At 41.6% G+C, this 25,327-nt stretch overlaps 3 protein-coding genes across 8 annotated transcripts; 2 read left to right on the top strand and 1 right to left on the bottom strand.

The window, feature by feature from the left end:
- Positions 1-1,365: 1,365 nt before the first annotated feature.
- SQOR (sulfide quinone oxidoreductase) lies at positions 1,366-9,898 on the top strand. Of its 3 annotated transcripts, none has more exons than XM_009089948.4 (10): positions 1,366-1,513; positions 2,739-2,990; positions 3,291-3,461; positions 3,953-4,006; positions 5,563-5,757; positions 6,630-6,839; positions 7,300-7,483; positions 8,279-8,346; positions 9,184-9,362; positions 9,554-9,898. In XM_009089948.4, the coding sequence occupies exons 2-10, from the start codon at positions 2,757-2,759 to the stop codon at positions 9,609-9,611; spliced, it is 1,353 nt and encodes a 450-aa protein (XP_009088196.1). In that variant the 5' UTR covers positions 1,366-1,513; positions 2,739-2,756; the 3' UTR covers positions 9,612-9,898. The 3 variants fall into 3 exon arrangements, with proteins under 3 accessions (XP_009088196.1, XP_050834606.1, XP_050834607.1); XM_050978649.1 differs by lacking the exon at positions 1,366-1,513 and adding an exon at positions 1,754-1,904; XM_050978650.1 differs by lacking the exon at positions 1,366-1,513 and adding an exon at positions 1,953-2,110.
- Positions 9,899-10,259: 361 nt separating this feature from the next.
- Positions 10,260-13,183, bottom strand: LOC103816030 (nicotinamide riboside kinase 2-like). Its single transcript, XM_050978654.1, has 8 exons — positions 12,909-13,183; positions 12,670-12,760; positions 12,233-12,278; positions 11,908-12,094; positions 11,598-11,669; positions 10,821-10,927; positions 10,552-10,643; positions 10,260-10,445 (listed from the first exon to the last, which is right to left on the bottom strand). Exons 1-8 carry the CDS (start codon positions 12,932-12,934, stop codon positions 10,440-10,442), a joined length of 627 nt encoding a protein of 208 aa, XP_050834611.1. The 5' UTR covers positions 12,935-13,183; the 3' UTR covers positions 10,260-10,439.
- A 1,933-nt stretch (positions 13,184-15,116) lies between these two features.
- On the top strand, positions 15,117-22,171 carry LOC103816031 (CDC42 small effector protein 2-B-like). 4 transcript variants are annotated; one of them, XR_001990424.3, is made up of 5 exons: positions 15,117-15,879; positions 17,306-17,513; positions 17,933-18,034; positions 18,571-18,761; positions 21,366-22,171. XR_001990424.3 is itself a non-coding variant. In XM_050978657.1 (4 exons), the coding sequence occupies exons 2-4, from the start codon at positions 17,460-17,462 to the stop codon at positions 18,643-18,645; spliced, it is 231 nt and encodes a 76-aa protein (XP_050834614.1). In that variant the 5' UTR covers positions 15,117-15,823; positions 17,306-17,459; the 3' UTR covers positions 18,646-21,110. The 4 variants fall into 4 exon arrangements, 3 of the variants coding, with proteins under 3 accessions (XP_050834614.1, XP_050834615.1, XP_009088198.1); XM_050978657.1 differs by lacking the exon at positions 21,366-22,171 and having other exon boundaries at positions 15,117-15,823; positions 18,571-21,110; XM_050978658.1 differs by lacking the exon at positions 21,366-22,171 and having other exon boundaries at positions 15,117-15,863; positions 18,571-21,110.
- The last annotated feature ends 3,156 nt before the right edge of the window (positions 22,172-25,327 follow it).

The following is a 25,327-nucleotide window of genomic DNA, read 5'->3' as shown; positions in this document are numbered from 1 at the left end:
ATTAATGTGTTCTTAAATTACTTCAATGAAAACTATAATTCATTATCTCCATAGGATGTTCTACCAAATACTCTTGTAAGTCTTAATGTATAAAAGTAAATGCTGCATTGGATGAAATTAACAATACTGATATCTAAAAATATGTGCTTGCATCAAGAACAGCTTGAGTGAGCAGTTCTGTTGCTGTGTACACTTAGTTGTTCTTGATTTTATAAAAAATTTATGGAGTAGATAAATGTGGTAGTACAGGGTTAGGGTTAGGCAGTGTGTGCCCAGCCCTCACACAGCAGCTCCCACCTCTCATCCTGCCTGGACGTTGGAAAGGTTAAGGCAGTGCTCCCTATGGCTGCTGGAGGCCTCTGTGCTGCAGGTGAGGAGTTTCTTCATGTTTGGTTTGTGAGTTTCTGAATTACAGAATACATGAGTAATTTTTTTAAATTTAAACTGCAGGCTACTCTGTAACCAGTCTGTGGGGAAATATGCATGGGAGCTTAAAGAAAATACTTCAATGTTTAAAGGCAGTCCTAAAATTGCATGTTAAAAAAAACAGCCCAACACTTTCTCATGAACAGAGATGAGGATCAACCTCTTAGAACAAAAAATGTGGAAAAAAGGCTGCACTCTGATTATACAAAGGCAGCTGGAAACAGGAAGTTGATAAACTCATAAAAATTACAAAAATGGGCAGTTTGGGTGTTTTAAAGAATATAACTATAAACCCTGGGGCTTTTTTCTCTTTAGAGAAGTCTCTGTATTAACAAAAAAGTCTGATCTCCATGACACACTTTAAAAAATACAGATTTGTGTCTTCTTTCAGTACATTTTCTGTCCAGTAAAACCCAGGAACTGTGGGTGTTCAGCAGCTTTGAAAAGAGAGCCTTTGCCTATTACTGGGGGATGCACTCCATCAGAGCTCATTTATTATTATTGATCTAGTAAGTGTTACTTTATTAAGCTTAATAATTTTGCTGCTTTTCTGTCTATGGAAAACGGCTCCTAGATTATAGTTTAGGGCTGGTGCTCACAGGTAACCGGAGAAAGTTCAAATATTGAGGTATCAGTGCTCCCTCCATGGCAGGTACCGCAGTGGTTGTGATTTCTGCCGTCGGGTAAGGGCGATGTGAGTGACACGTGCTGTGTGTGTCCAGCTGGGACTGGGCTGCTGCCTGGGTTGGAGGCCAATGCCGAATGCACGGCTGGCTTTCGACCAGCGATTGGCAGGAGGCCAGGTTTAGGACTGGAGTTTCAAAACTTTGGGAAGCACGGGACTGGGGCTGTGGGTGCCATCGGTACCTGCCCGTTCGGCTCAGCCCCTCGCGGGGGCTCCGCGACCACTGCCACCTGCACCACCCGGCCCGGCCCGGCCCGGCCCTTCCCGGCCGGACCGCGGCCTTTGCCCGCAGCCGGGCAGCACCCAGAGTTCCGAGCTCCGCCCCGCCGCTCCCGGCACCGTCGCCGATCGCACACGGGCCGGCGGCGCGGTCCTTGTTCGCCCTGCTCGACGCAAGGAGTGGTGAGTGCGGAGCGGGGAGCGGGCCCGGGGGCTCCGGGCTGCCGGGAGGGAGCGCGGGTGTCGGCTCGGGCCGAGCAGGGGGGCGGCGGGAGCCGTGCCGGCGGGGAGCCTGCGGGGAGCCTGCGGGGAGCCTGCGGGCCGCAGCGGCCTCGCCGAGCGCGGACCGGGGCGTGCCCCGGCCCCGGGTCAGGGCCCTGCTCCCCCCGCCGTCCGGGTACCTCGGCCTCGGGGGCGCTGAGCGGCGATGCAGCAGCGGCCGCTGTGACCGCAGCTGAGGGGCTCGCAGGCTCTGGAACCGTCCGGGGAGCTGCCCGCATGAGCACACGTGCATGGGTGGAGTGCTTCAACTGCTGATCCGGGCTAGCTGTTACGGGAACAGTTGCGATGATCTGTACGTTTTTCCAGTAGGACTTGTCTAACTTTATTTGTTCCAACTTCCTTCTATAAACTGTTCCGATAAAGTAGGCAGTCTGAGGAGCTTAGCATACGGTAGGTGCCCTGGAGAGGAAGAAACTGCAGTTGTCCTGAGCAAGAAATCTGCAAGAACTGCCCTGCTTCGCTTACGTGTTTGTTCTAGGCTCTAGTTGAGATACTGAGGTACTGAGCTCTCCTGCTCACTCTTAACTATGATTTCTCTAAAGTGTATGTTCTTCAGTATTAAACAGACTTATTCTAAAAACATGCAAACAAATCGCCTTAGAGTGAAAGGGAAAAGAGATCTATAAATGGAAGTGCACATTTTTAAATAGCTGCCTGCACAGATGATAAATGTTTGCATCATGTTTTGCATCTGCAAAACAGAATTATTACCATTTGTTTTACAGTGGATGCTTCTGAGATTTTTACCTCTCTGTCCTACATTTTAACTGTAAGGGTTAATAACAGGCCATATATTATAAAGAATTCATGGTACACAGACATGAGGGATGTCAAGATAGCACATAAAGGTGCAGAATGAGTTGCTTAACTACATCTAGTGTAGTGGAGCATTTTTGAAGCTGACACTGGGAGATTTTCTTGAAAATATTTCAGGTTTCAGGTGTAATTTTGAAATTCTGTTCTGTAAGTAATATAAATGAGTAAATAAATGAAAAAGGTGTAATTCTTGCCTGATGACTCAAGGAATTTAATATTATAATTTTTGCCTTGAAAACTAACCCAGGCATTTTAATAAATATAAATTCTGCCTCCTGTAATTGTTACTGGTGCCTTTCTTATCTCCTAGCTTCCCACTTAATAAAAGATGTCAGCAGTTGGAGCAGTGTTTTCCTGCTCCTGTCTCCGTTCTGGTGTGTGGTTGCTGAAACCAGGAATGCAGAAGATGAGCTCCTTCAGCTTACACACAGCAGCCAGGTGTGCTGCCAGGGATTATTATGAAGTACTTGTGTTGGGTGGAGGCACTGGTGGAATTGCCATGAGTGCTCGGATGAAGAGGAGAGTGGGGGCAGAAAATGTGGCTGTTGTTGAGCCAAGTAAGGTGAGTGTCCCTCTGCTGTAAAGCACTGTAAAGGATAACCATTTTACATGTGACCAGATGGGTCTGATTCTCATCCCTCTCCAGCCCCACACATTTTTAACTAACCATCTTTCAAAAGGTTTTGTATGACACTTTTGTCTGTGAGATTTGTGCATCCCTGCAGCTTTGTCATGGAAAAATATTGGTTGTTTATACAGCTTCTTTTGTTAAGAATAATATAATGTTTAGAGTACATTGCTCCTATTTGGAGTGATGTGCCTTTAAACAGTTTTGAAATGTCCATTTGAACTTTTATTTCAGACTCATTACTATCAGCCCCTGTGGACCCTGGTTGGTGCTGGTGCAAAGCATCTGGCAGCTTCTGCACGTCCAATGGGAAGTGTAATACCTTCAGGTGTTACATGGATCAAATCTCAAGTCGTAGCATTGGATCCAGATAACAGCTCTGTCTGGCTGGAGAATGATACCAGGGTAATAATGTAAAAAAAAAAAAAAAGTAAAAAAATATTTTTATTTTAAGTCATGAGTTCTGTCCTCTTCCTGCAGATTCCCTTAGAACTGCCTATTGAGCAAGGCCTCCAGCATCTAGGAGGCTGGGAAATTCCAATTAGTCTTATGTAGTTGATCTTAAAATCTTTTTGTAATAAAAATTGTGGTAGTTAACTAGGTTAGAATAACATCAACTTTAAGTACTGTTATCTTAAGCCTTTGCCCTGTTTATAGTAAACTGAACAGAAAAGAGAATATTTTGCTCCAGTTCTCTGTGTCTGTGTATAACAGAGGATGTGTGTTATACTCATAAAGCAGTTAGCATTTTAACTAGAATTCTTAGAGCTGAATTTATGCTCTGATGCTCCCTGTAACTCCTTCCTTGTGACTGTTGCTGGCAGGTAACTGAAATTTACTTTGAGGTAATGCTTTGGTTTCTTTGTCTAAAATACTTTTTGTTCCTTACACAACAGGTATTTTACAAGTATCTGATAATTGCTCTTGGAATTAGTCTGCATTATGAAAAGGTATTTGTTTTACATTAATAATATATTTACTAATTTTAATAGTATCACATACATTCATAAAAGTAAATGGCTTTTCAGAAATGTTTATACTGCAAGGTTTTGAACACTATGAATTAAAGAGCTAGAAAACAGACTAATGACTTAACTTCTTCCACAGATCTCTGTGTAATAACCCAAATTACCCTTGGGAAAGCCCTCTATGACAACTTTGTTGCATCTCTGTGGCAATATCAGTAGATGGGGCAGCAAGTTAAATCCAGAACTTTAATAAGACAGCTGTAGTAATGAGATAGTAAGGTGTGCTGACTGGAGTCTGAGGCATCTCTAATGTTAATAAATGGAAGGAGACAGGGTAGTCAGTAAAATCTGACCTGCAGAATTAATTTGAGCTATCCTCACCTTTCTTAAAGGATGCACTTCAGAAGGAGCCAGCTGAGTTATCAGGCTTGTGTTTAAATAGGCCTTGGGGCCCTTCCCTTGTGAAACGTTTCATGTACACTTCACACAGCAGCACTCTGAGGAAAATGTTGGTGCAAGAATGACCACAGTGATATGGAGGAGGAAAACACAAAAGCAAGATGTCTGAGCAATTTGACTCTTGTGGTTTTACCCTGACCTGAATATAATGTAGTACCTGACAATATATTTAAGTATCTGTTTGAAAAGCTTTCAAGATGTATGTCAAGTAAGAGCTGGTCTCAGTTAGCTACAATCACAAATAAGCTCTGGTGATTAGGTCAGTGGAATGAGGAGTTGCAGCATGTTTAGTGACCCTCCTCTCAGTCTTCATATCTATTGCTTCAGTACAAGCTGATAAAAGTAAATTCAGTGTTCACTAGTAGAAGCCATGTAACACAGTTAATCACACTCTGTAATGAAAACTCATAGTAACTTTCAAACAAAAGTGGACACTTGAAAAAAGGGGATGGTTTCTCTTTACCAGCAGTGTATTCTGGTGCAGACTGGAACATCCCAAACACATGGCAGTGCATGTAACATGACTCCATATTCTCACAGAATTTCTGCAATCCATTATTTTGAAATCAGTAGCACTTCCTTTCTCACAAGCAGATGCTCAGGACATAGTAGGAGTAATAGGGAAATAATTACTGGATGTAGATTAGTTAAAACAGAATGATCCTAGGCAAATACAGGTATCTGCAACTGACTACAGAAAAGTTTCAGTCACCTTATAAAATTTCATAATGCCTTTTTTTTATATGATTTTTACTTGTGATCATGTTTATATATTCTTACTCTGAATTTCAGTCTACAAAAACTTGGGACTGGGTCTGCACCGAAGACTTGTGCTCAGATGTTGCACACCTAAGTAATTTCACTAAATGTACATCTACAAAATCACATACTAAATTCTAAAGGAAATACCTGCTTTATTGTTAGGCCTATTTTTAAAAATACCAAGTAGCAAGTAAGTATGGACTGTCTTATTGTTAGAAACTTCTTATGTAGTTATTTCTCAGTCTGTATTTAATACTTGTCAATGATTACAAAACTTTTACCATCTGTACTTGAAACCTTAATTTCTCTTTTCCTAGATCAAAGGCTTGCCTGAAGGTTTTAATCACCCTAAAATAGGTTCCAATTATTCAGCCCAGACAGTAGAGAAAACATGGAGAGCTTTACAAGATTTTAAGGAAGGAAATGCTATCTTCACTTTTCCAAATACTCCAGTGAAGTGTGCAGGGGCTCCTCAGAAGATTATGTATTTATCAGATGCATACATGAGAAAAGTAAGTCTTTTACCCCCTCTGCCAGTGCTTTTTCTCACAGCTGTAAGGAAGGCTTGTTCTAAGGGTTTCATATTATCTTTAAAACAAATATAAAAGACAGAAGAGTGCTGTGACTCAGGATTATTAAAGTGACTGAGTTGCTTTTTCATTTTTAATGTATAAGGAATACAGGTAAGTGGATTGTATATAAATATTTAGCATATATTGTACAATTCAGAAATTCAGTTCAAAATTTCATACTGAAATAATGGCTTGCCCTGCTTCTGGTGAGCTGTAGATACAACTGTTCTCAGCCTAATTTATTACTATACATGGTGCACCAAAATAATGCTGGCTGGAACTACATCGTTCTTGTTATTTTAAGTACTTAATACCTGTTGCCATTTGTCTACTAGTCTGAAAAGTGGCTATTGCTTGCTCCTTGGGCTGCATTGTCTCAGCATCAGGAGGAGCCTTAGCCAGGTTGGTAAAGCAAGCTTAGTGGAAGCCAAAGACAATTACAGGTGGAAGCATCAGGCTTCATCTGTGTTTTAAGTTTCATGAGCTAGCTGCTGGGTGAGTACCTGAATTATGCACAGAAGTGAAGATTTCCAAAAGCTTTTTAGCACTAAACTGCTTCTAGAATTAACCTGCATACAGCAGGTCCTCAGTGCTTTGCAGCCACCTCTTCTCACGAGTTGTGTAAGGTGTCTTCAGTACCTCATGATGAAAGGGTCGATCTTCTAACATGCTGTGAAATATTAATTAAACATTCATTAATAATTGAACTGCATGAATAGTTCTATTAGCTCTTTAGTAGTGCAGCACAGTTCTTTTGTCTCTTCTTGTCACAGTTTCTTAATAGAAAAGGCTAATTGGGTCTCCTCCTGCAGACAGGAAAACGTTCCAAAGCCAACTTCATGTTCAACACCTCACTTGGTGTGATTTTTGCTGTTAAGAAATATGCTGATGCATTGCTTGAAATAATAAAGGACAGGAACCTTGATGTTAACTACAAGTGCAACCTCATAGAAGTTCGAGCAGACAAGCAAGAAGCTGTGTTTGAAAACTTGGACAAACCTGGATCGACTGAAGTTTATCAGGTCAGGAGCTTTCAGACCCCTCATTTGGTTCTATTTTTTTTTCCTTGTGTACTGCAGAGTAACTTCTACATTGTTATAACACAGTCTGCTTTGTTGTGCATTGCTGTTCCCCTGAGAGTACTGTCTCTAGCAGAATATTAAAAATTTTGAAACCAAGGTGGAGAGAAGAAAAAATGTCTCATAAATAATGACTGGAGTCCTGTATGGCATGGGAATGTCTTAGGTGTGTATAGAGGAAGGCAAATTCCTTCCAAATAGAGTTGTTTGATAAGGTTTATATTAATTAAAGGATGCACTTGAAATGTGAGAGCAGATTTTCATTCTTTATACTTGTGTTTAAAAAACCAAAACAGACTCAAACCCAAGAAACCCTCTCTCCACACTGTGCTTTTTGCCTTATACCAACAGATAGAGTTTGTTCTGATGAACTAACCGTTGAGTGCTTTTTCTTTCTGTTCAGTATGAAATGCTTCATGTCACACCCCCAATGGGGCCACCTGCTGTACTCATTAACAGTCCTGTCTCAGATGCAAATGGCTGGGTGGATGTAGATAAGGAGACTCTGCAACATAAAACGTATCCTAATGTCTTTGGTATTGGAGACTGCACCAACCTTCCAACATCTAAAACTGCTGCAGCTGTAGGTAAAGTTGCATGTCTGTTTTTGTGTGTGTAAATGACAAGAGTGGAGTCACAGTAAGCTTTCTATTTAGTTTGCTACTCCTGCGGTCAATTTTGAGCTTTCCAAAAGACCAGTCTCCTGGGCCAACTAGCTAGCTACAGACCATGTTGATGCCACTAACCCAAAAATTCTATTGTTCCAGATGCCTCACAGATTAACTAATTCTATTCTTTGTGTTCATAGAATGTCAAATAATGAACGAAGTGTTCTTGTGTTACATCATCATTCAGTAATGAACCTTTCTGCTTTAAAAGTCACTATCAAAAAATCATATGATCTGGCCTTGTAGCCACTGCTTCCACAATTAAAACACTTTTAAGTGTGTGGTCTCACAACTGATAAAAGGCAAATAAGAGTAGAAAAAACCCCAGGCTAAACAGTATGTTATTGATGTCATGAAAGGGTGGGGTACTTAACTTCAGTAAATGGGTCTACAGTTACAGCACTCAAAATGAAACACAGCTTCAATGTGCCAGAATGTCAGTGTTTGATAAGACTGAGCAAGTATAATTTATCATAGGAGAATTGGCATAGGCTAAAAATATCAGCTCAAGTTTCATTAAGCTTTAGCATGTTCAAAACAGCGAGGCCAAAGCATTAGTCCTTTTTCTTTTAATCTAGGTCAGTAAACCTACATGTAAGTTCAATTGCAACTGCATTGACCAGCAAAATGCCTGGCTACTACTGTTTGCTTGAGTAATGACAATAATTGTTGGCTGAAACAGTCTTAGTACATTTCTGTTTCTTTCTTATTTAGCTGCACAGTCTGGAGTCCTTGATAAAACCATTTCTCTGATAATGAACAAGAAGTTTCCAGTTAAAAAGGTACTTACAATTCTTAGGGAGAAATTTTCTTGAATGTTTTCTCCCTTCTTATGCAGGAAGTCTTGTAAGAAGCTGAGTGTGTGAAGCAGAAGCCAGGAAAGGCTTTGCCTCTGCAGTTACGGTGCTAATGGTTACTTGTTGCATGTCAGAGTAGTAATGGCATTGCACAGTTCACAATACTGCCATTGACAGTATTACCTCCTTGATGCCCTGACTTCTGAGTTGAGAGAATGTTAGAGGCTGATTAGTCAGGGTTTTTATCAGTGCAAATTATTTACTTACACTGTTAAGGTATTACCTGCTCCAGAAAAACTCTTGCAAACTTGCTTCTCCTGTTTAGGACATGATCTTTTAAGGAGTTAAAGTGAAGCTTTTGAACTACAGCTGTTAAGCCTAAATTATGTTCAAATTCATCCTTGAGCCTTTAATTTTACACATGGCTTCCTTGGGGGCACTAACCTGAATATCCTGCAATTCTCTGGAAATTCTCACTTAAGTTCCTGTTGGCTTGTTGAAACACAACACCAGCTCTCATCCAGGTCTGCTGGTCACCAGTTTCACTGGTTACAATGACCAGCCATTAATAACATTATGCCCTATTGTTCTAGGTTAGGTCTAATTTAAGCAATGTTAAGCAGGTCTACATTTTAAAGAGTGGCTGAGTATTATGGTTAATAAACCAGAAGGCTTAGCAGCCTTCCAGTTTCACTGATATTTACACTGGAAATGCAGAAACCTCCTAGAAAGTTATTTTGAAATGTGAATGTTAACCATGGCTTGTAAAACCTCAGCCTTTAGGCTTTGGTCAGAATAACAACTGGGTATATTTCATTGCAGTATGATGGATACACATCCTGCCCACTAGTGACAGGCTACAACAAGGTGATTCTGGCAGAGTTTGACTACAACGCTCAGCCTTTGGAGACCTTTCCCATTGACCAGAGTAAGGAGAGAAGAACCATGTACCACATGAAAGCTGATATGATGCCTCTGCTCTATTGGAATGCACTACTTAAGTAAGTATTGAAGAAAAACAGTCAGGTGTAGACACCTGTTCTGGTTTAGTTCCTTGTTAGAATAGAAGCAAAGTACATCCTCAGTTGTGATCAGAGCAACACTAATGCTCATCTCTTCACAGTACAGTATCTTAGAAGAAAAAAGCCCTTCCCCAAGCCCTACTCTAACTTTCTCTGTTTCCCCTCCCCAGGGGATACTGGGGAGGACCAGCTCCTGTCAGGAAGCTAATGCATCTGAGCTTGAAGTAACTGCTGGTTCTCAGCACTGGTTAAAACCTTCCAAAGAAGCGGACTGGTGTCACTGGATCAGTACATATCTTCCCTCTTGGAATACCTGGCAAACATTTAAATTTTTTTTAAAATCAAGTTTTGGTCATTAATTCACTTTTCCTCCTACTATGGATTAAAGCCTTTTTAGTGCTCTTTCATGTAAACTGAGGCTTTAAACTACTTCTGTATTTGCACAGGAATCTGACTTTGCCTTACCATACAGATTACTACAGGAATTGCTACAACAATAAATACTTTCAAAGCTATTGTGTATGTATGTAAAATTTTCTTCCTGAACCCAAACTGATTTGTCTGCTTCCAAAATCAATGCATGCACTGGATTTAAGTTATTCAATGGTAGTAAAATGGCCTGAAAGTCTCCAGGTCTCTCAGTTTTGAAGAACATATATCCTAATCTCTAAGCATACCTGCTGCCCAATTCTTAGAGGAATACATGCAGTATTTTGAAAGCAAAGACAAAGCAGTGTGTGTATACAGATACACACTCTCCTAGGATAGTTGGGCCACTTTGCATCAGTTCCTCTGTAATGTCTGAACCTGTGACACTAAGGACATAATGAAAAGAGTCACCTGAGAATGCATACTAAACTGAAGCACAATTTAGGATCACAGACACGGGGGAAGTGCTTTAATTATGGCCATATAGAACTCAGTTTTCAAGGGAAAGGTTGAACAAAGTTGAATTTGGGAGTTGAGTCTTCACAGAAGCTGGAACTTTTAGAGGCAGTCAGGTAGACAGCGTGGAGCAAACAGGAATTATCTTCACTCACAAGAATCAGCAGCAGCTTATTTCTAAACAAAAACAGATGTGAACATATTTTGAGTTACAGCTTCATACTTTGCCAACACAGGTTTTAAAAAGTTTGCATTTGAATTGCAACATAACCTGGACATATACCTGGGTGTTAAGCAGTTCTTCAATCTTGTTCTGGATCTGTCCATACACATCATTAAACAGCTCCTCCTTTGATTTTGTCCCATTCAAATGCACTTTAAAAAAATAAAATAAGAGAACTATAACAATGTCTCTGTAAGATTGCCAGCTCCTCATTTGAAAAGCATGCACCTTGCTGGTATCAGAGAAATATACTCCCTCCACCTGCTTCACCTCTCATGCATCTAACCAGTATGTATTGCACAGGTTTGAAAAGCAATCTAAAGACTTACCCACATCAACTCCAAGTTCTTCCATTATCTTCCTGTGCTTTATGTACATAGGCCAAACGTGGCCATCAAACAATCCAGGTGGATCCGGTACAGTGTAATTCCTTGAACTGGAAATGAAGACATTGTTACTCACAAGTACTCTAATTAACAATTCAGGGAAATGGCAGATCCTTCACTGGGCTTCTCTAGACATTAGCCTAAGCCCATTGACTCCAGTTTGGTTTCTGAGCTGATCAGAAGTTAGTAGTTAGCAAGAGCTGCAAGCATCAACTTATGCAAATAAACTGAAATTTGATGTGCAGGTCGAAAGTGATTAAAATGCAAAAAGAGTTCCCAAGACAGACTGATCTAAATATTGGTGAATAAACTCTTAAAAGCTTTAGCAGAACTTTGGGTAAATTAGCTGTCTGCTTATTCCTTTTGAAACGTAATTCAAGTTTTTATTTGCAGTAAGAACAGTGTATGTATGCAATAACACAGCCAAATGTAAAACCTCGGATAGTTTGATACCTGGGAACTGTGTAACTGGAAAACCAGCATGGGAGAAAGCCTAGTTTAAAGTGTGTGCAGAAACTGAGGTTACATACACAATGGTGTGGTGAAGGAAGCTACAGTATTCTAACTCAGCAGCTACATTTGCCTCTATACCTTTTAATCTAAAAGCTTCAGAGAAACAAAGTCTTGAATGGCTAACGACAAAGTCTTTTAAAGTCTTGGAAAAAATTACTTGAATGAGTTAGATCGTATTGGTCTAGCTAAGAACTCAAGCAAACTTACCTTCTTCTCCTTTTACACTCTTCATATGGAATGGAAAGAAAGTACCGATGGTGGAACACATCAATCAGTGGCCTGAAAGAGACACTTGCTTGGTTACACCTTGACTAATTAGTAGCAAAACCCAGAAAAGTAAAACTATATCCATTTCCTGTACTTAAAGCCACCTTTAGACTTGTGACACCAAAACTTGGCAGTAGTCAATGCCAGCTACTAACTCTTGGTTTAAAACAAGTCTTTTTATTCCCTTGGAGGTTTACCCATTACATATAATAATGTAAAAATCCAAATGTATGAAGGCACAATTGATTACCTGTAGGTGTAAAGTAGGAAGCCTTCAACAATAAGAATGTGGATTGTTTCATCTCCTCCTTCCTTATCTTCCAAGATCTGGGCATCCAGAGTGTTGTTGATCCCATGAGAACGTTCAAATTTGACTGGGTTTTTTATCCAAGCATTTATGGTACTCATCATAGCTTCCATATCTAATGCACTAATCACTAAGACAAAAGAGACAACTATTATTAAGCAGTAATTAAATATCATCTAGTGATACAGTCAGTACAAAACAGTGCGCAAAAAGAATCAAAATTCTCTAAGATTTTGAGTTATGCTTTGAAAACACTAGGAAGACTTACCATCGTACTGTTTAAACCCATCTTCAACTTCTATTTCATCTTGGGGCTGAAAAAATAACAAGAAAAAAAAAACCACACCTGCTTGGTCAGGACAACTACTGAGAAGTTCAATACCCGTTTCAAAGCAAGATTCAAGATCCAAACCCTGAAGCTACAAAGGGGTATCTTAACCCTCCACCAGGTCCCTTTGCATGCAGATAAAACGAGCAGTACGATAAAGCCGCCCGCTCCTCTATCTTCCCACGGACACGAGCACGGCGCTCCAGGGAAGTCGTGGGGACCCGCTATAGCGCAGCCTTATCCGGCCGCCGCACAGCCCCGCCAGGCAGCGCAGCAGCCGCGGGCAGGGCGGCGCAGGGCGGGCAGCGCGCCAGCAGCGCGGGCGGAAGCCCGCGGGGGTCACCCCGCGCCCTCCCGCGGCCTGCGGGCCCGCTCACCTTGAAGAAGTCATCCTGATGCACCACGCTGCAGTTGGGCAGGGCCCGCATCAGCCGGCGGGTCAGCGTGGTCTTGCCGCCGTTGGTGACCCTGCGGCGAGAGCGCGGCCGTCGGGAAGCGCCACGTGGGGCCGCGTCCACCCCCCCACCCCCACTGCGGCACCGGGAGGGGCCGGGACGAGAGACCCGTGCCCGTCCCGCAGCCCGAGCCGCTGTCCCCGCCCGGTCCCGACTCTCACCCGCCGATGCCGATGATGATGTTCATGGTGCGTCCGGCGGCCGCCCGGCCCGACTCCTACTGCCTGTTTCTGAGGGGCGGGGGGGACCCGGTGTCTCCGGTACCGGTACCGTCTAGGTGCCTGAGCCGGGACCCGGGCAGAGGGAAGGAAGGGGCCGGAGAAAGAGGAGAAGGTGGAGAGGGGAGAAGCCAAACGTCAACTACTGGGCAGCGCCATGGTCGCTCAGAGCAGCAGCAGGGCCGGTCCGCGCCGCGCCGCGCGCTCCGCAAAGGGGGGCGGTGCCCGCGCGCGCGCGCCTTCCCTCGCACTCCGCCGCGCCCATTGGGCGGCCGCCTCCGCCGTGCAGCCAATAGAAAGCGGCGTGACGCTAACGGCTCGCGGCGATTGGCTGGGATGCGCTCACTCACGTCCGGCCGTGTTACAGCGCGACCGCTCGGGGGAGCTCGACGGCCTCCGCGCTGGGGAAGGGCGGAGGCGGGAACGGTGGGTGCATGGCGCCCCCTGCTGGCTCCCGCCCAGGGCCGCGCACTCCCCTCCCGCGAGGGCGGAGTTGCAGCATTGCCGGCGCTCGGGCCTGCCGGCGGCTAGGCTGAACCCCTCTCCGTTCACCGGCTCGGTTCTGCAGTGAGGAGCCGCGCTGGGGCCGAGACCGGCAGTGGCTCCCCGTGAGGGCACGCGAGGCTTCTGAGGGAGCGGCGGGGCGGGAAGGCCGCGAGCGTGGGAGGTGCGCGAGGCGCCCCCTGGCGGTGTCCCGGGCGCGGCGCCGCAGCCCCGCGAGCATCGCTGCGGTCAAGGTCACGGCGTGTCCGCGGGACGGGCCGGGCCGGAGCCTCGGGAGGCCCGGGGAACGCCGACCCCGAAATCGACACCGAGGGATTCTCTTCTGTAGCCCTCTCTAAATGAGCGCAATTCCTGCTTTTCCTCATATGGCTTTTCCTTGGCCATCATGTTTGCTCCTCTGCTGTGCCTGTGGAACTCTACCTTTTCTCATTAAGCCTTCTTTTCCCTTCTGTAAAGGGGAATTTACTGTTACTTCTTTTAGTAACAGTAAATTTCATAATTTACAAGCCACTTGATCAGTTCAACATGTTTACATTATTGGCAGTGGGTGTGTTGCCAACCATTTCCTTGTTTTTCATTATTTTTACTGTTTTTTTTCTGGTAAGACTGCAAGCAAACCTTAGTTGATTTCTCTTGCAGTTGTTTCAACTTCCAAACAGAACACATACTTATTCTCAGCTTTCTGCAAAGCTCCAGGATGGTAGACCAATATATACATTCATGATACATAGTAGCATTATTATTGTATAGTTTGAGGAATGCATCCCTGTAATCTGTACATACACTGGTAAAATCAGGATGCTGCTTGCAAGCCCCTAAACTCACTCTACAGCAGGTTTTAGCTATTTTAGCTCCAAGGTTCTTCCAAAGTCTTAATAATTGTTTTGTACTCTTCACCTTTTTACCATGTGAGATGCACTCTCCAAGTTTCATGCTCAAAACTAATACAAGTTTTGCTGTCTTTGGCACACCTTGTCATTCAAATATGTAAACATACAACTGTTTGAGGATTTTTAACATGATGCTGATGTCAAGTGACCAAAGGAGGGATAATGAGCAAACTAGAAGCATGGTGGTTTTTAGAAAGGCACTTAGGCTGAAATACACTGCTCCTTGCATGAACTCAGTACTGACAGAGCTGGAATGAAAATGACAGCAAGTGGGCCCAGCAGTAATCCCAGTTTAATGCTGGGCTGGGGCAGGGGGTGACAGACTGTGACAATATTCACTAACTGTGCCGTCATTGTCCTGCACTAACAGCTCGAGGCAAGGATTTTGCATGATCTGACCTTGAGTCTAAAGGCCAGTTGAGAAGAATAAATATGTTTAGTGATGTTGTTTATCAACATTGCCATGTGTCTCCCTCGTCTATGCAAAGATTGAGGTTTTTGGTTCTCTTGGGTTGATTCAATATTTTCCATTGATATTTTACAAGTAAAATACAAGCAGACTTGGAACACTTCTTAATGCACAGCAGTGGTAGGACAAACTGATTGTTACACTCAGGGAAGTTTATCTCAGCATTCCCAAAGCTCTGGGGCACTTTAAGGCCCCGGGCTCCAGCAGGGCTGTGTATCCTGCCAGCGCATCCCAGGCCGTGTCTGCGCGTGCTAGCCATTCCCAGGCCCTTTGTCTCCTCGCCTGGATGATACTGCTGCCATGGTGAAAAACAGAGGGAAAGAACAACAGGATATTGTCCCGTTCTGGTCTGTGTGCCAACTGTGACAAAATGTTGTTTTCTCCTTGCTTCGGGGATTCTTGTTGGCTTTTACTTGTCTTGGGGGAGTCTGAAAACATTAAGATGTTTTTAAAATTCTTCTAGTTAGTGTGGAAACCTTGAGTCTCTGGGAGCAAGGTGTCCCATGCCCTGGCACAAACGTTCCTGTCCTGGGGGATGATTCTCTGAGTCATGCAGAGGAAAAGAAGCCTTCTGATGTAAAAGACAACAGGAAGGCGTTCAGCACGCCGTGTGCCAGCAGGACACCTGCAGAGCTGCCGCAGGGTGGAAGTGAGCCACAGGCTGCATGGGGAGCGCTGAGAAAACTGCACGGCTGCACAAATCTGACGCCAAAGCAGGGCTCTATTTTTGGTCTCCTCTCTGCGTTTCTGACACCTGTAGGGACGCGTGAAGTGCACAAGAGACTTGTGCTGCACCTCCCGGAGCGGAGGAGCCGCCGCAGGGCATGGGAGCGCAGCGGAGCGTTCTTGCTTAGCCAACAGGACTAATTATAACCCAGGAATATGAACTGTAAATGTGCTGAGGCTGCCAAGACGGGAGCTGGGTGTGTGCCAGGGCTTTGAATGAGGACACACCATCCTGTCAGGACTCTCCGGGAGCAGCAGGCAGCACCGAGGTACGCACGGAGCCGCACGGAGGGAGATGGACACAGAGGGGTACGGCAGGAGGACGGTAGGCGTTCAGCTGTTGCTTTGGGCTGGCCATGGGGTCCTAGCAGTCAGTCTGCTTTCCCGGAGGTGATCTCTGTGCGATGACACACTTCAGAAAACCTTAGCTTTGATGTGGTCTCATTAACCTGCAACAAACCTCAAAAATCCACAATTAATGTGAAGTGCTGGCAAAAGCTTTGACTTCTGCTCGTCTTTATGGTTGTGTGGACAACTGTCCCTCCCGGTGGTGATAAATACCATTGTGAGGGCATGAGGTGAAAAATGATAATTGAGGCAGATAACGAATTGTATTAAAACCACCTAGGACAAACTGGAATAATATAAGACATTCTGCAGAAATGTATCATATAGACTACTAAAAGGGGCACACCTAGCATGCTTTTAAAGATAAATCACAGAAATTTAAAAAATCTGCTTGAAGTGAGACGTGATGAAATGTTAGAAAACCACAAAAGTGAAAGAAATAGATGTGGTAGTTACATAATTGTGGGACTACATAAGAAATGCCTATGAAGGAGGAAATGCCTATGAAGCTTATGCTGGTTTGTTGTGAAAGCTTTAGTGGGGGTTCAGAAAGACTGAATTGATGAAACTATACTGTTTAACTTCTATTAAGCTGTAAGCTTCCAAAAATAACAAAACTTTCTTTAAATGAACATGTTGTGATACTGTTTTAATGATCTGGGGTATAAAAAATTTGATAGCGAAGGCTAGTCTGTAACCCAAGGCTTGCTTTGAACAAAGATACATTAAAAAAAAAAAAAAAGTCAGTAACTGCTAAAAGCTGGGCTGTCTCCTGGCCTCACGGTACTTAGAGTCAGTGAGTTTCCTGGTTGTGTCTCCAGTTCAGGATTGCTGTGTTAATATTTTTACACACTCTGAGAAGCTCTAGGCTCTCATGCATGGTTTTCTTGCTGGTATGCAAGGCTCTTCTTTTCTCTTTTAAGGGCTATTTGGAATTGTAGAAGGCTCTTTGCTTTGAGCTTTTCCCTATCTAAGTAGAGTAACCATATCATATGTAAGGCCTCAGTTTGTAAGTGTTAGCAGGTCAATCTGTTCAAGGCTGGTTTCTTACAGAACAGTAAAGTTTCATTACTTAAATTCTTCTAAAAATAATTCATAAGTAATGGTTAGCTTTGTTTACAACCAGATCACAGACTGTCTAACAAGACTTGACTTAATTCTAGCACTGATTTAATCACATTTCTATAAAGAACTTCCAGTACTCTCTGTGAGTAAATATGCAGAGTTCTTAACCCTGATTTCTGACGTGAACATAGTAACTTTAAATTGATGCTCCTCTCCTCTACAGGAATGTTTAAGAATGCAACAGTCTTGGTTTAGTCTTAGGAACTGCCTATTGCTCAATAACTGTTACAAAACTTTGGTATATTTTAATATAAATTTAAATATTAATCTCTTTGCAGGTATACTTATCAGATGCATTCTGTGGTCTCTACAAGTGAACCTGCACAAGCGTTTCCTTTCTAAGCTCACTCTAGGAACTGCACTTGTCCTTTTACTTCTCAAAGTCCCAGAGAATTACACTTAGCAAGACCTTTTTACCTACTGAGAAATATAATGACTGAGTTCCTGGTTTGTTTTAACTGGTGCAATGGAGATCAGCCCCCACCGGTAGGTAGATGCACAAATGCCACCCTTTACTGAATTCGAAATTTTGTCTTCCAATTACATGGGAAACACTTTCCTTACTGTTGTTTGGATTCATTTGGGCAAAGTAATGCAAAAGTTAAAACCAGTCCTGCTGAGCTATGTTTGAACTGTGTGTTCTCTGCCAGAAACTTAGTGTGACTGCAGTTCTCAGGCTCTGACTTTCCAGCAGTAAAGAAAGCTTTTGCTACAATTCAATTAGCAGGAATAAAAGTGACTTTCATAGTGTCCTACTGTGAGCAGTCTGAAACTTCAGCCCCCTTGCCATGAGGTGTCATTTGGGGTCAGTCCTGGCTATCTATTTTTATCTTGGCTACTTGTTTCTGGCTGAAAGCTGCTGATGTTTTCTGAATAGAGTCCTAAGATATCGTATTTTCTCATAGAAGAGGCGCCGGAGACTGGACCGGAATATGATCGGAGAGCCCATGAACTTTGTGCACACCGCGCACGTCGGGGCCAGAGAGATGAGTAGTGACTATTCCTCTGTAAGTGTGCACATCTGGGAGGGGAGAGGCACACATCTCCCCTCAGTAACCTCTAGAGCAGGTAGCTAATAAAATACTAGGTAATTATAAAAGAGAGAAAAATCTCGAGGGGTTTTTTTATCAATAGAGTAGCATCAGAACAGAACTGTCTTTTGGTTTGTAAATATGAGATACTGTGGGAGATACACTGAGAAGGAAATGCTCATTTCCTCAGTATCTTTACACGCTATAAGAACCTTTTGGATGCAGATTCTATGGATGCACTTGATTCTAGAACCAAATCACCTTGAAGTCAAAGCTGTGGAGGGTGAGGGATATAAGAATAAGTGGATTTTGTATAGCAAAATACATCTCAAACACTGACTTAAAATAGTATTTAACAGTCCTGGCTTTAGTTATTATTTCTCCCTACTGTTGGGATTCAGCACTGCAAACATATGGCCCACCTGCCCTTTAAAACTGATGCCTTTAATAATTGCTCTGGCAACCAGAATTTATAAGATGTGTCTTCTAATAAGCTTTTTTTTTTCCCCTAGGCTGTGTCAATTCAGGACCACATGAAGTCTAAAGGTGGCTACACAAATGGCACTTCTGCAACTGTTGAAATATAGGAAACTGAGAGAAGGCTGAAATCTGCTCTGTCTTATGAGAACCCCCTGGACTGTGCTTTCATATTCTCTAAAACCTTGTTATCATGGAGTAGGGAGAGTACCTGAATTAAAAATAGGTCAGTACAAGCTTTGGTGTTCTTTGCACAATATCAGGAGTTATTGTAAATTATCCTTAAAATGGTCTGTAATGGTAGTGTTGTAGTAACAACTGTAATTTGTGGATGACTTCCTAGCTTTGTCCCAAAAGCTTCTCAAAGCTGTCATATAAGGTGGGATTGGAAGTCAATATGAATTGTCTGGGATTTTGGCATCTTTTTCTCCTCTCAGGAAATGCAGAGGATATTTTAATTGGAAGGTATCGCATGATTTCACTTCTTACATGGGCTAAATTGAGTTGCTAAGTATGACCTTTTAGCTGTCAGATAACTTTGGGCCTGTTTTTTAGATGCTTTACAACCTAATGCATAAATCTTTGGTATTTTTTAATGCCTTTTGATAGTGAATGAACTCTACTAATGTAGGATAGCTAGCTGAGTCTGCAAAACACAGCGAAACTTCTGCCTCACTGAGATAACACTTTTGTATCTAAAAATGGAGCTTTTGCAAACATTCTGACTCTCAAATGAGACTTAGAGCAAGAGACGTGTCCCTCAGTGACTGGGCTGCCTCCCATCCATGCACACACCCTGCTGTGACTGGCAGCTATTACTGCAACACAGCTAATTGTACCTCCCTGTTAACTTCCAGTGGTGCTACAATATGCTCACAACTGTGTGTTAGTTGGGCTTAACTGCCACTGAATTTTAAACTAAACAGATCCCTCTCTTTGTTGCCTCTCTGTTACAGTAACCACACAGGACTTCAAGGGATATCTTGCTTGTCTTTCTGGCTCCTTAATTTCAAGATTGTCTGTTTTATATGAAATTAATATTTTCTTGCATGTGGTGTAAGTGATACAGCCATGTGAAGGAAACACATTTAAAGAAAATTGTGAAAAGTTGCAGGGGAGTATTAAATGGAAACAGCATTTTGCAGAGTTCCAGCACTTCATAAATATTTAAAAAATATCCATAAATATTTAGACATACTCAAACTACAGTTTATTACTTAGTTCTTATTCATCTTTCTATTAAGTGACATGACAAAACTGCTGAAGCAGAACTGGGTTTTTCTCTTACCCAATCACTGACAATTGTTCCCCAGCTCAAAATTCTGTATGACTATTGTAGAAACAGGAAATCTGCTTGCTCTCATGGGATTAACTAATTATAAGTGTTTAAATTGCTGCCATATCAGCACAAGTTATGCTGGAAGTCAGCAAACTCTGCCCTTGCTCTCGGCAGATCAGTTACGAACTTTTTTCCATTTAAAAAAATTTATAGCTGGCAAATCTTTGAACTTGTATGATTCTGTTTGTAGTTGTGATACTTCTTAAATCTAGGCTGCAGGCTTTGCTGAATTGTTAGGCTGCCTTTTCTGAGTATACTAGGGAACTGAAAACATGAATGGTAGCTCTGTGTTTCTGTATATATTCAAAGAAACAGCTTTTCCCCTCCCCCATATTTTATCTTTTTTTCCAAAAGGGAAGAGGGAGTATTGCTTTCTGTAACAGTCAACAGTTGATCATAACATTCTGTAACCACATAAGAGAAATCTAATATCCATGTCTTGCTAGATCCTTATTCATGAATTAGAATGCACACCAAATTTCAATGTATTTTAAAATTAGCATAGTTAACTGTGTATTTAGCTTTTCCAAGTTTTTTACATTTCTGTCTTCTAACTTGAGATTTATTTTAACAGCCTAGTTAAGAAACAGAGTTTAAAGAATCTAATTCCTGTGTAGTGTTGAGGAAGCAGAAAGTGGCCAAGTTGTTAAAAAGATTAGATTTTATACAGAGTTAATGCATTCGGTCATCTACACCTGCCCAGAAAAAGTATTTTCTTCATGACAAGTGATAGGGCACTTGTCATGAAGAAAATGGGCTGTGTTTTGTTAATGCTGTAAGAAAACATATTGAACAGGAGTTAGGGTTTCTTGAAGACCCATTCAGTAGATTTAAAATTAGTGGTGTAACTAGAAATAAAGGAGTTGGTGAATATTTCAGTTTTTTTCCTCTAAAAATAAATCAATAGAAAATTTGTTATTAAACACTTATTTAGAGAAAAATCCTAGTTTTGGTCATGTAAACCAAGGAGCACTATCTGGTGTGAAAGTAACCTATTTTCATCAGACTACATAGTATTATATAGGACCATAATATAGTGCAACATCATAAAAAAGAAATGTTTTGCTATTACATGAAAAGTGTCATTACTTTTAAAAATCTAACAAACATAACACGTCTTAGGGCTTAGATATTTTTTGTTCTATAATTAGAAACATTATGTACCTGTAATCTCATGTGACTCAGTATGAGCCTATCTTATGAGTTATAATAAATATGTTGAACTTGGCACTTGCACTCTTTTCATATTGTGGAAAATCTTGATACTTTCTCTGCACTGAAAAGCTGTTGGTTATGTGGATGGATCAGCATGGCTTCAATTTTTATTGCACAGAATGAAATTTCTCCACTAGAGAGCACAATTTTACATCAAGTCTTCTCTGTTCTATGCAAGCTCTTACTTCATTGTGGGGTTTGGTGGATTTTTGGGTTTGACTGAAATAAAATACAGAAATAGTACCAATTGATCAAACTTTTTAATCTGCATTGTAGGCTGTGAAGACCTTACATCAAGACAATCAAGAAACACTGCAGCTCTGACAGGATGCCATTTTATGGTTTCTTTTTTTAGTCAAAAGTAAAATAACTTGCAAGCAGAGCAGGATCAACTGGTTTTTATGTAGTCTAGCAGAGTCTTAGCACTGTTTGCTTCCTTGGGAAAAAGAATTTGGGAGAACTATTTTCAATTCTTGCTTTCTTATCCCTTGATGTTCCTGCTAGGCTTTACTGACTGTTCCATAATATTGTATACACCTGTGGTCAGTATATAGAAAAGGTATTTGTCTTTTTCACAGCCTAGTATGTCTTTTTTATCTCCTGCAGAGCAGCTTTATACCATTACAGGGTGTCAATGCTATGCTCCAAGTTGCCTGTGATATGATAACTGGCAACCCACACACATGGCACTATTCCTTTGTATGCTCTTGCCATATTGGACTACCAGGTGCTGTTATAGCTTCCACTCTGTAGAGACAAAAAATGTTGAGAGATTAATAAATACCCTTAATCTAACTGTGCCAGTAAGAATAAGCACAATTCAACAGTGTTAAAATCCATGTTCATGAAATTCATTATATGTTACTAAATATAGTATCACTGGAAAAAGAAACTCCAATCTGTCAGTGAAAGATAATTAAATGGCTGCTCCTGACCATGTTTGGATTTCCTTTGCTGTCAGTACTGTGACACTGCCTTGAAAAGCCAACAGTTGAAGAAAAAAAACAATCTTGTCTGCCTTTCATAATTGCTCTGGAACTATAGGAAGAAAACAGTGCTGTTTTACAGTGGTGCTAAGATATTCTCTGGTGAGTGGGTTTCTGTAAGTGTTCCAGATACTTTGTGGTTAATGCTTGAAATTCAAAATTTTAGCTGCTTACCTATAAAGGGGGAGTCCTGAGTGCCTAAAGAGATGCTGGAAGTGCTTGGTGCCCGGACTTCTACAGATAAACTGTCCTTCTTTCCTACACAGAGATTTGTCTGACACAGAAGGCCCAAGGTACTTAGACCAGTAATTTTCCTGTTAATATTTATGTGATTACACTGTATATGTTAAAGGTTTTCTCATCCTGTACAGAATAGATCCTCTCTAACAACAGGTCTGTTGGACAGTTGTTTCCTCAACAGGGCATTAAGCTGTGGAATTAAACCTTTCATCACACACACAGCTCTAAGCCAGTTTTTCTTTGCTATGTGAAAGCATAAAATCCCCTTGTTATTTCTTAACTCTTCCTACTGCAGGGAAGTTGTTGAAGAGCTAACAGGCTGGTCAGGAGCTACAGGAAAATGAGGTATGGAAGTGAGAGAGATTTAGCCACAGAGAGGCAATGTGGTGCACATTAATGAGGAAGGAGCAGAACATGCTCATGTTGACGTTTCTTATCTGCAATGCACAAGACAGCTATGATATCAGCTGGAAAATACTCATAATATGTGCATAATTGGTATATGGAGGAAATTAGGCACTTGAATGCATGACTAAGCTGGGACTTTGAGACACAAATTGCCAATATCACTTTAATGAATGGTAGTATCCTCTTCCCCCAGTGGCTTAGAAAGCTTTTTTCAGAAAGTAGAGAGCCACCCACAAAGGTAGCTCTGGTTTCAGCAGTTGCAGACTGATGTCACATTTATGCTTGAAAGACAAGAGGGATTTTTCTCTTTTTTTTTTCTGCTATATGTGAGGTTACAGATGCTCTAAATGCCAAGGCTTGCTGCATCCACTGGAACACTAGCCAAATAAAAACTAACATTAATACAAAATAGCAGTAGTAAAAGGGTATCTACCTTTGGTCCACTGCAGTGCCAAAACTTCAGGGAAATTAACTAGTTCTAGCTGATATTCAGATTCCAGGTATTGGGAGGATATGGTCAGGTTGGAGTGAAAGGTCATGAAGCATTCCTTGTGCCTGAGGAAGTTTGGGTGACAGTTTGATGGATTGCAGACTGAGATGCCAGAAGGTCACCATGGCTATACCAGACTTCCATTAATACTTTTTCTCCTACTGTTGTGTAGAGAATGGAAAGATAAAACAAAGTGGTGAAAGCGCTTTGAGTAGACAGGGATGTTACTGGTATGTGTTCTTGTGCCAAAAAAGCTCCCAGCTTGAGGTGCTTGATACTGAACCACAGCTCCTGTCTTCACCTGGGAGCTCAGAGATGGACAAGCTCAGAACTAAAAGCTGCGCCTTTTCAGGGAGGACGAGGTACAGGGCACCCATGGCACGGTCTGCTTTGGCCTCTGCACTGCCTAAACCCAGCTTATCAAGCACTGCACTATGGATACTGAACACCTTGTGGCTCTCACTTGTTCCACACATCCTGTTTATGCGCATCCCATTAGCATGACCAATATCCTAAAGTGATACCCAAAACCTTCATTTAAATGGAAGTTCTCTTAACCTAGTTTTAATGTAAGAGAGTAGTAATGGCTGGACAAGAACCACAGCTTTGAGGTGTCTGTTGAGACCTCAATGAATTACTCATGAAATTAAGGCTACAAAACTGTGTTGAAACTATTTTATTCAGTGAAACTTTTAAATTTTTTGCTGTTATTAAAACAATGTAAATGGGAAGAATATTCTAACAAATGTTAAGTTTCCTCTAATATTTGCATATAAATCCAAACTGAACAAAACCAAGGCTATTATTACTAAGGGCCCATCCTAATTCAGAGGCAAAAAAAAAAAGTTGAGTCATGTCTTTTGCTGTTTTAATATATATGTATATATTTAGACCATCTTAAGTAATGTGTAAGGAAATAAGCCATTCTTTTAAACTGAAATTAGTATGATTGCTCTGGCTTTCTGAAAATTTAAAAAATGGACTTAAAATCTACAATTAAATCACTGGAAGAGAATTGAATGTGCTTTTAAAGCTGACATTGGTCTGTACAAGTGGATGACTAATTAATTTCGTATTTCTTCATCAAAGAGCTAGAAAAAGTGGTTACAGGATTCTTTTTATTTCATATATAATAGTGTATTTACATGCATCTGATCTTGCTGGTGCTTAAGAAATAGGTGTACATTTTACATAACTTACATGAGTCTAAAGGTGAATGAAGACTGCCCTACTAACCAGTAATTAGTGAGCTGTGTGTTATTAAGGCTTCATGGATCTGACAAAACAATGGTATTTATTCTAGTCAGAAACTTATTTTTTAAAAATTGATCAAATATATTCAAGTTTGAAAGTCTAGACTCAACATGAGCTGAATCTGCAGATTAACGGTGAAAGAAATACCCTTTTAAATGCAGTTACCCACATTTACCCTTGCAGTCTCTGCCACCAGGGAATATTAAAACCTGACTCAATGCCTTTGAGGGTGTGACACAAGCTTACCAATGTAATTCAAAAGTAAGGTTTACAGTGCTTCATTAATGCATGCTAATGGGGCCTTGCTACATCATGGTGTATGAGTAAGGCTATCACTCATTTCTTTCATCTAGTTGAAACATTACCTTGAAAATACATTTCAATTAGTTATTCTCTCTGCTGCATAATATTCAGTGAACTAGGGTATCTCTTCTTTGCAGAAAATAATATTTACTGGTGTTCAGATAAGGCTGTTGGTACATGGGGAAAAGTTGCTAAACATGTGTTTGTATTAATGAATAATTCTTAAATGCTGTCCTTTGTAGGTTTTGGATCAGTCTCTTGCCAGGAGACACAGGTCTCACGGGGCTGTTGCACATGTTCCTATTGCTGCCATGTGTGCCTGTCACACAGAGACAGCAGGCTACAGCAACAACATTTCCTGTACCCATTTAATCAAGAGGTTTCATTGTGTTATTTTGCTGTTTTGTTCCAGACTCCAGCCAAAAAGCTGTGAAAATATGAGGCACTGAAAGAATTTATAGGATGGAGTAAAATGTTTTTTGGTTAAGCTATTTCCTTTTCCTCATCACATGCTTTATTCTGTCCTACTATTCTACTGCCTACCAAATTTCTTAGAA

This window comes from Serinus canaria, chromosome 10 (genome assembly GCF_022539315.1).
Source record: "Serinus canaria isolate serCan28SL12 chromosome 10, serCan2020, whole genome shotgun sequence".
NCBI classification, from domain to species: domain Eukaryota; kingdom Metazoa; phylum Chordata; class Aves; order Passeriformes; family Fringillidae; genus Serinus; species Serinus canaria.
Note: the sequence above shows the minus strand (reverse complement) of the source record. Positions and strands in the feature narration are given on the sequence as shown.

Excerpts from the sequence above, each read along its gene's own strand:
- SQOR (XM_009089948.4), top strand. The coding sequence starts at position 2,757 with ATGTCAGCAGTTGGAGCAGTGTTTTCCTGCTCCTGTCTCCGTTCTGGT. Across the intron at positions 4,007-5,562 it reads TTAGTCTGCATTATGAAAAG|ATCAAAGGCTTGCCTGAAGG; the intron begins GTATTTGTTTTA and ends CTCTTTTCCTAG. Across the intron at positions 7,484-8,278 it reads TAAAACTGCTGCAGCTGTAG|CTGCACAGTCTGGAGTCCTT; the intron begins GTAAAGTTGCAT and ends TTTCTTATTTAG.
- LOC103816030 (XM_050978654.1), bottom strand. The coding sequence starts at position 12,934 with ATGAACATCATCATCGGCATCGGCGG. Across the intron at positions 12,279-12,669 it reads ATCAGGATGACTTCTTCAAG|CCCCAAGATGAAATAGAAGT; the intron begins GTGAGCGGGCCC and ends TTATTTTTTCAG. Across the intron at positions 12,095-12,232 it reads TGGGTTTAAACAGTACGATG|TGATTAGTGCATTAGATATG; the intron begins GTAAGTCTTCCT and ends CTTTTGTCTTAG.
- LOC103816031 (XM_050978657.1), top strand. The coding sequence starts at position 17,460 with ATGACTGAGTTCCTGGTTTGTTTTAACTGGTGCAATGGAGATCAGCCC. Across the intron at positions 17,514-17,932 it reads ATGGAGATCAGCCCCCACCG|AAGAGGCGCCGGAGACTGGA; the intron begins GTAGGTAGATGC and ends ATTTTCTCATAG. Across the intron at positions 18,035-18,570 it reads TGAGTAGTGACTATTCCTCT|GCTGTGTCAATTCAGGACCA; the intron begins GTAAGTGTGCAC and ends TTTTTCCCCTAG.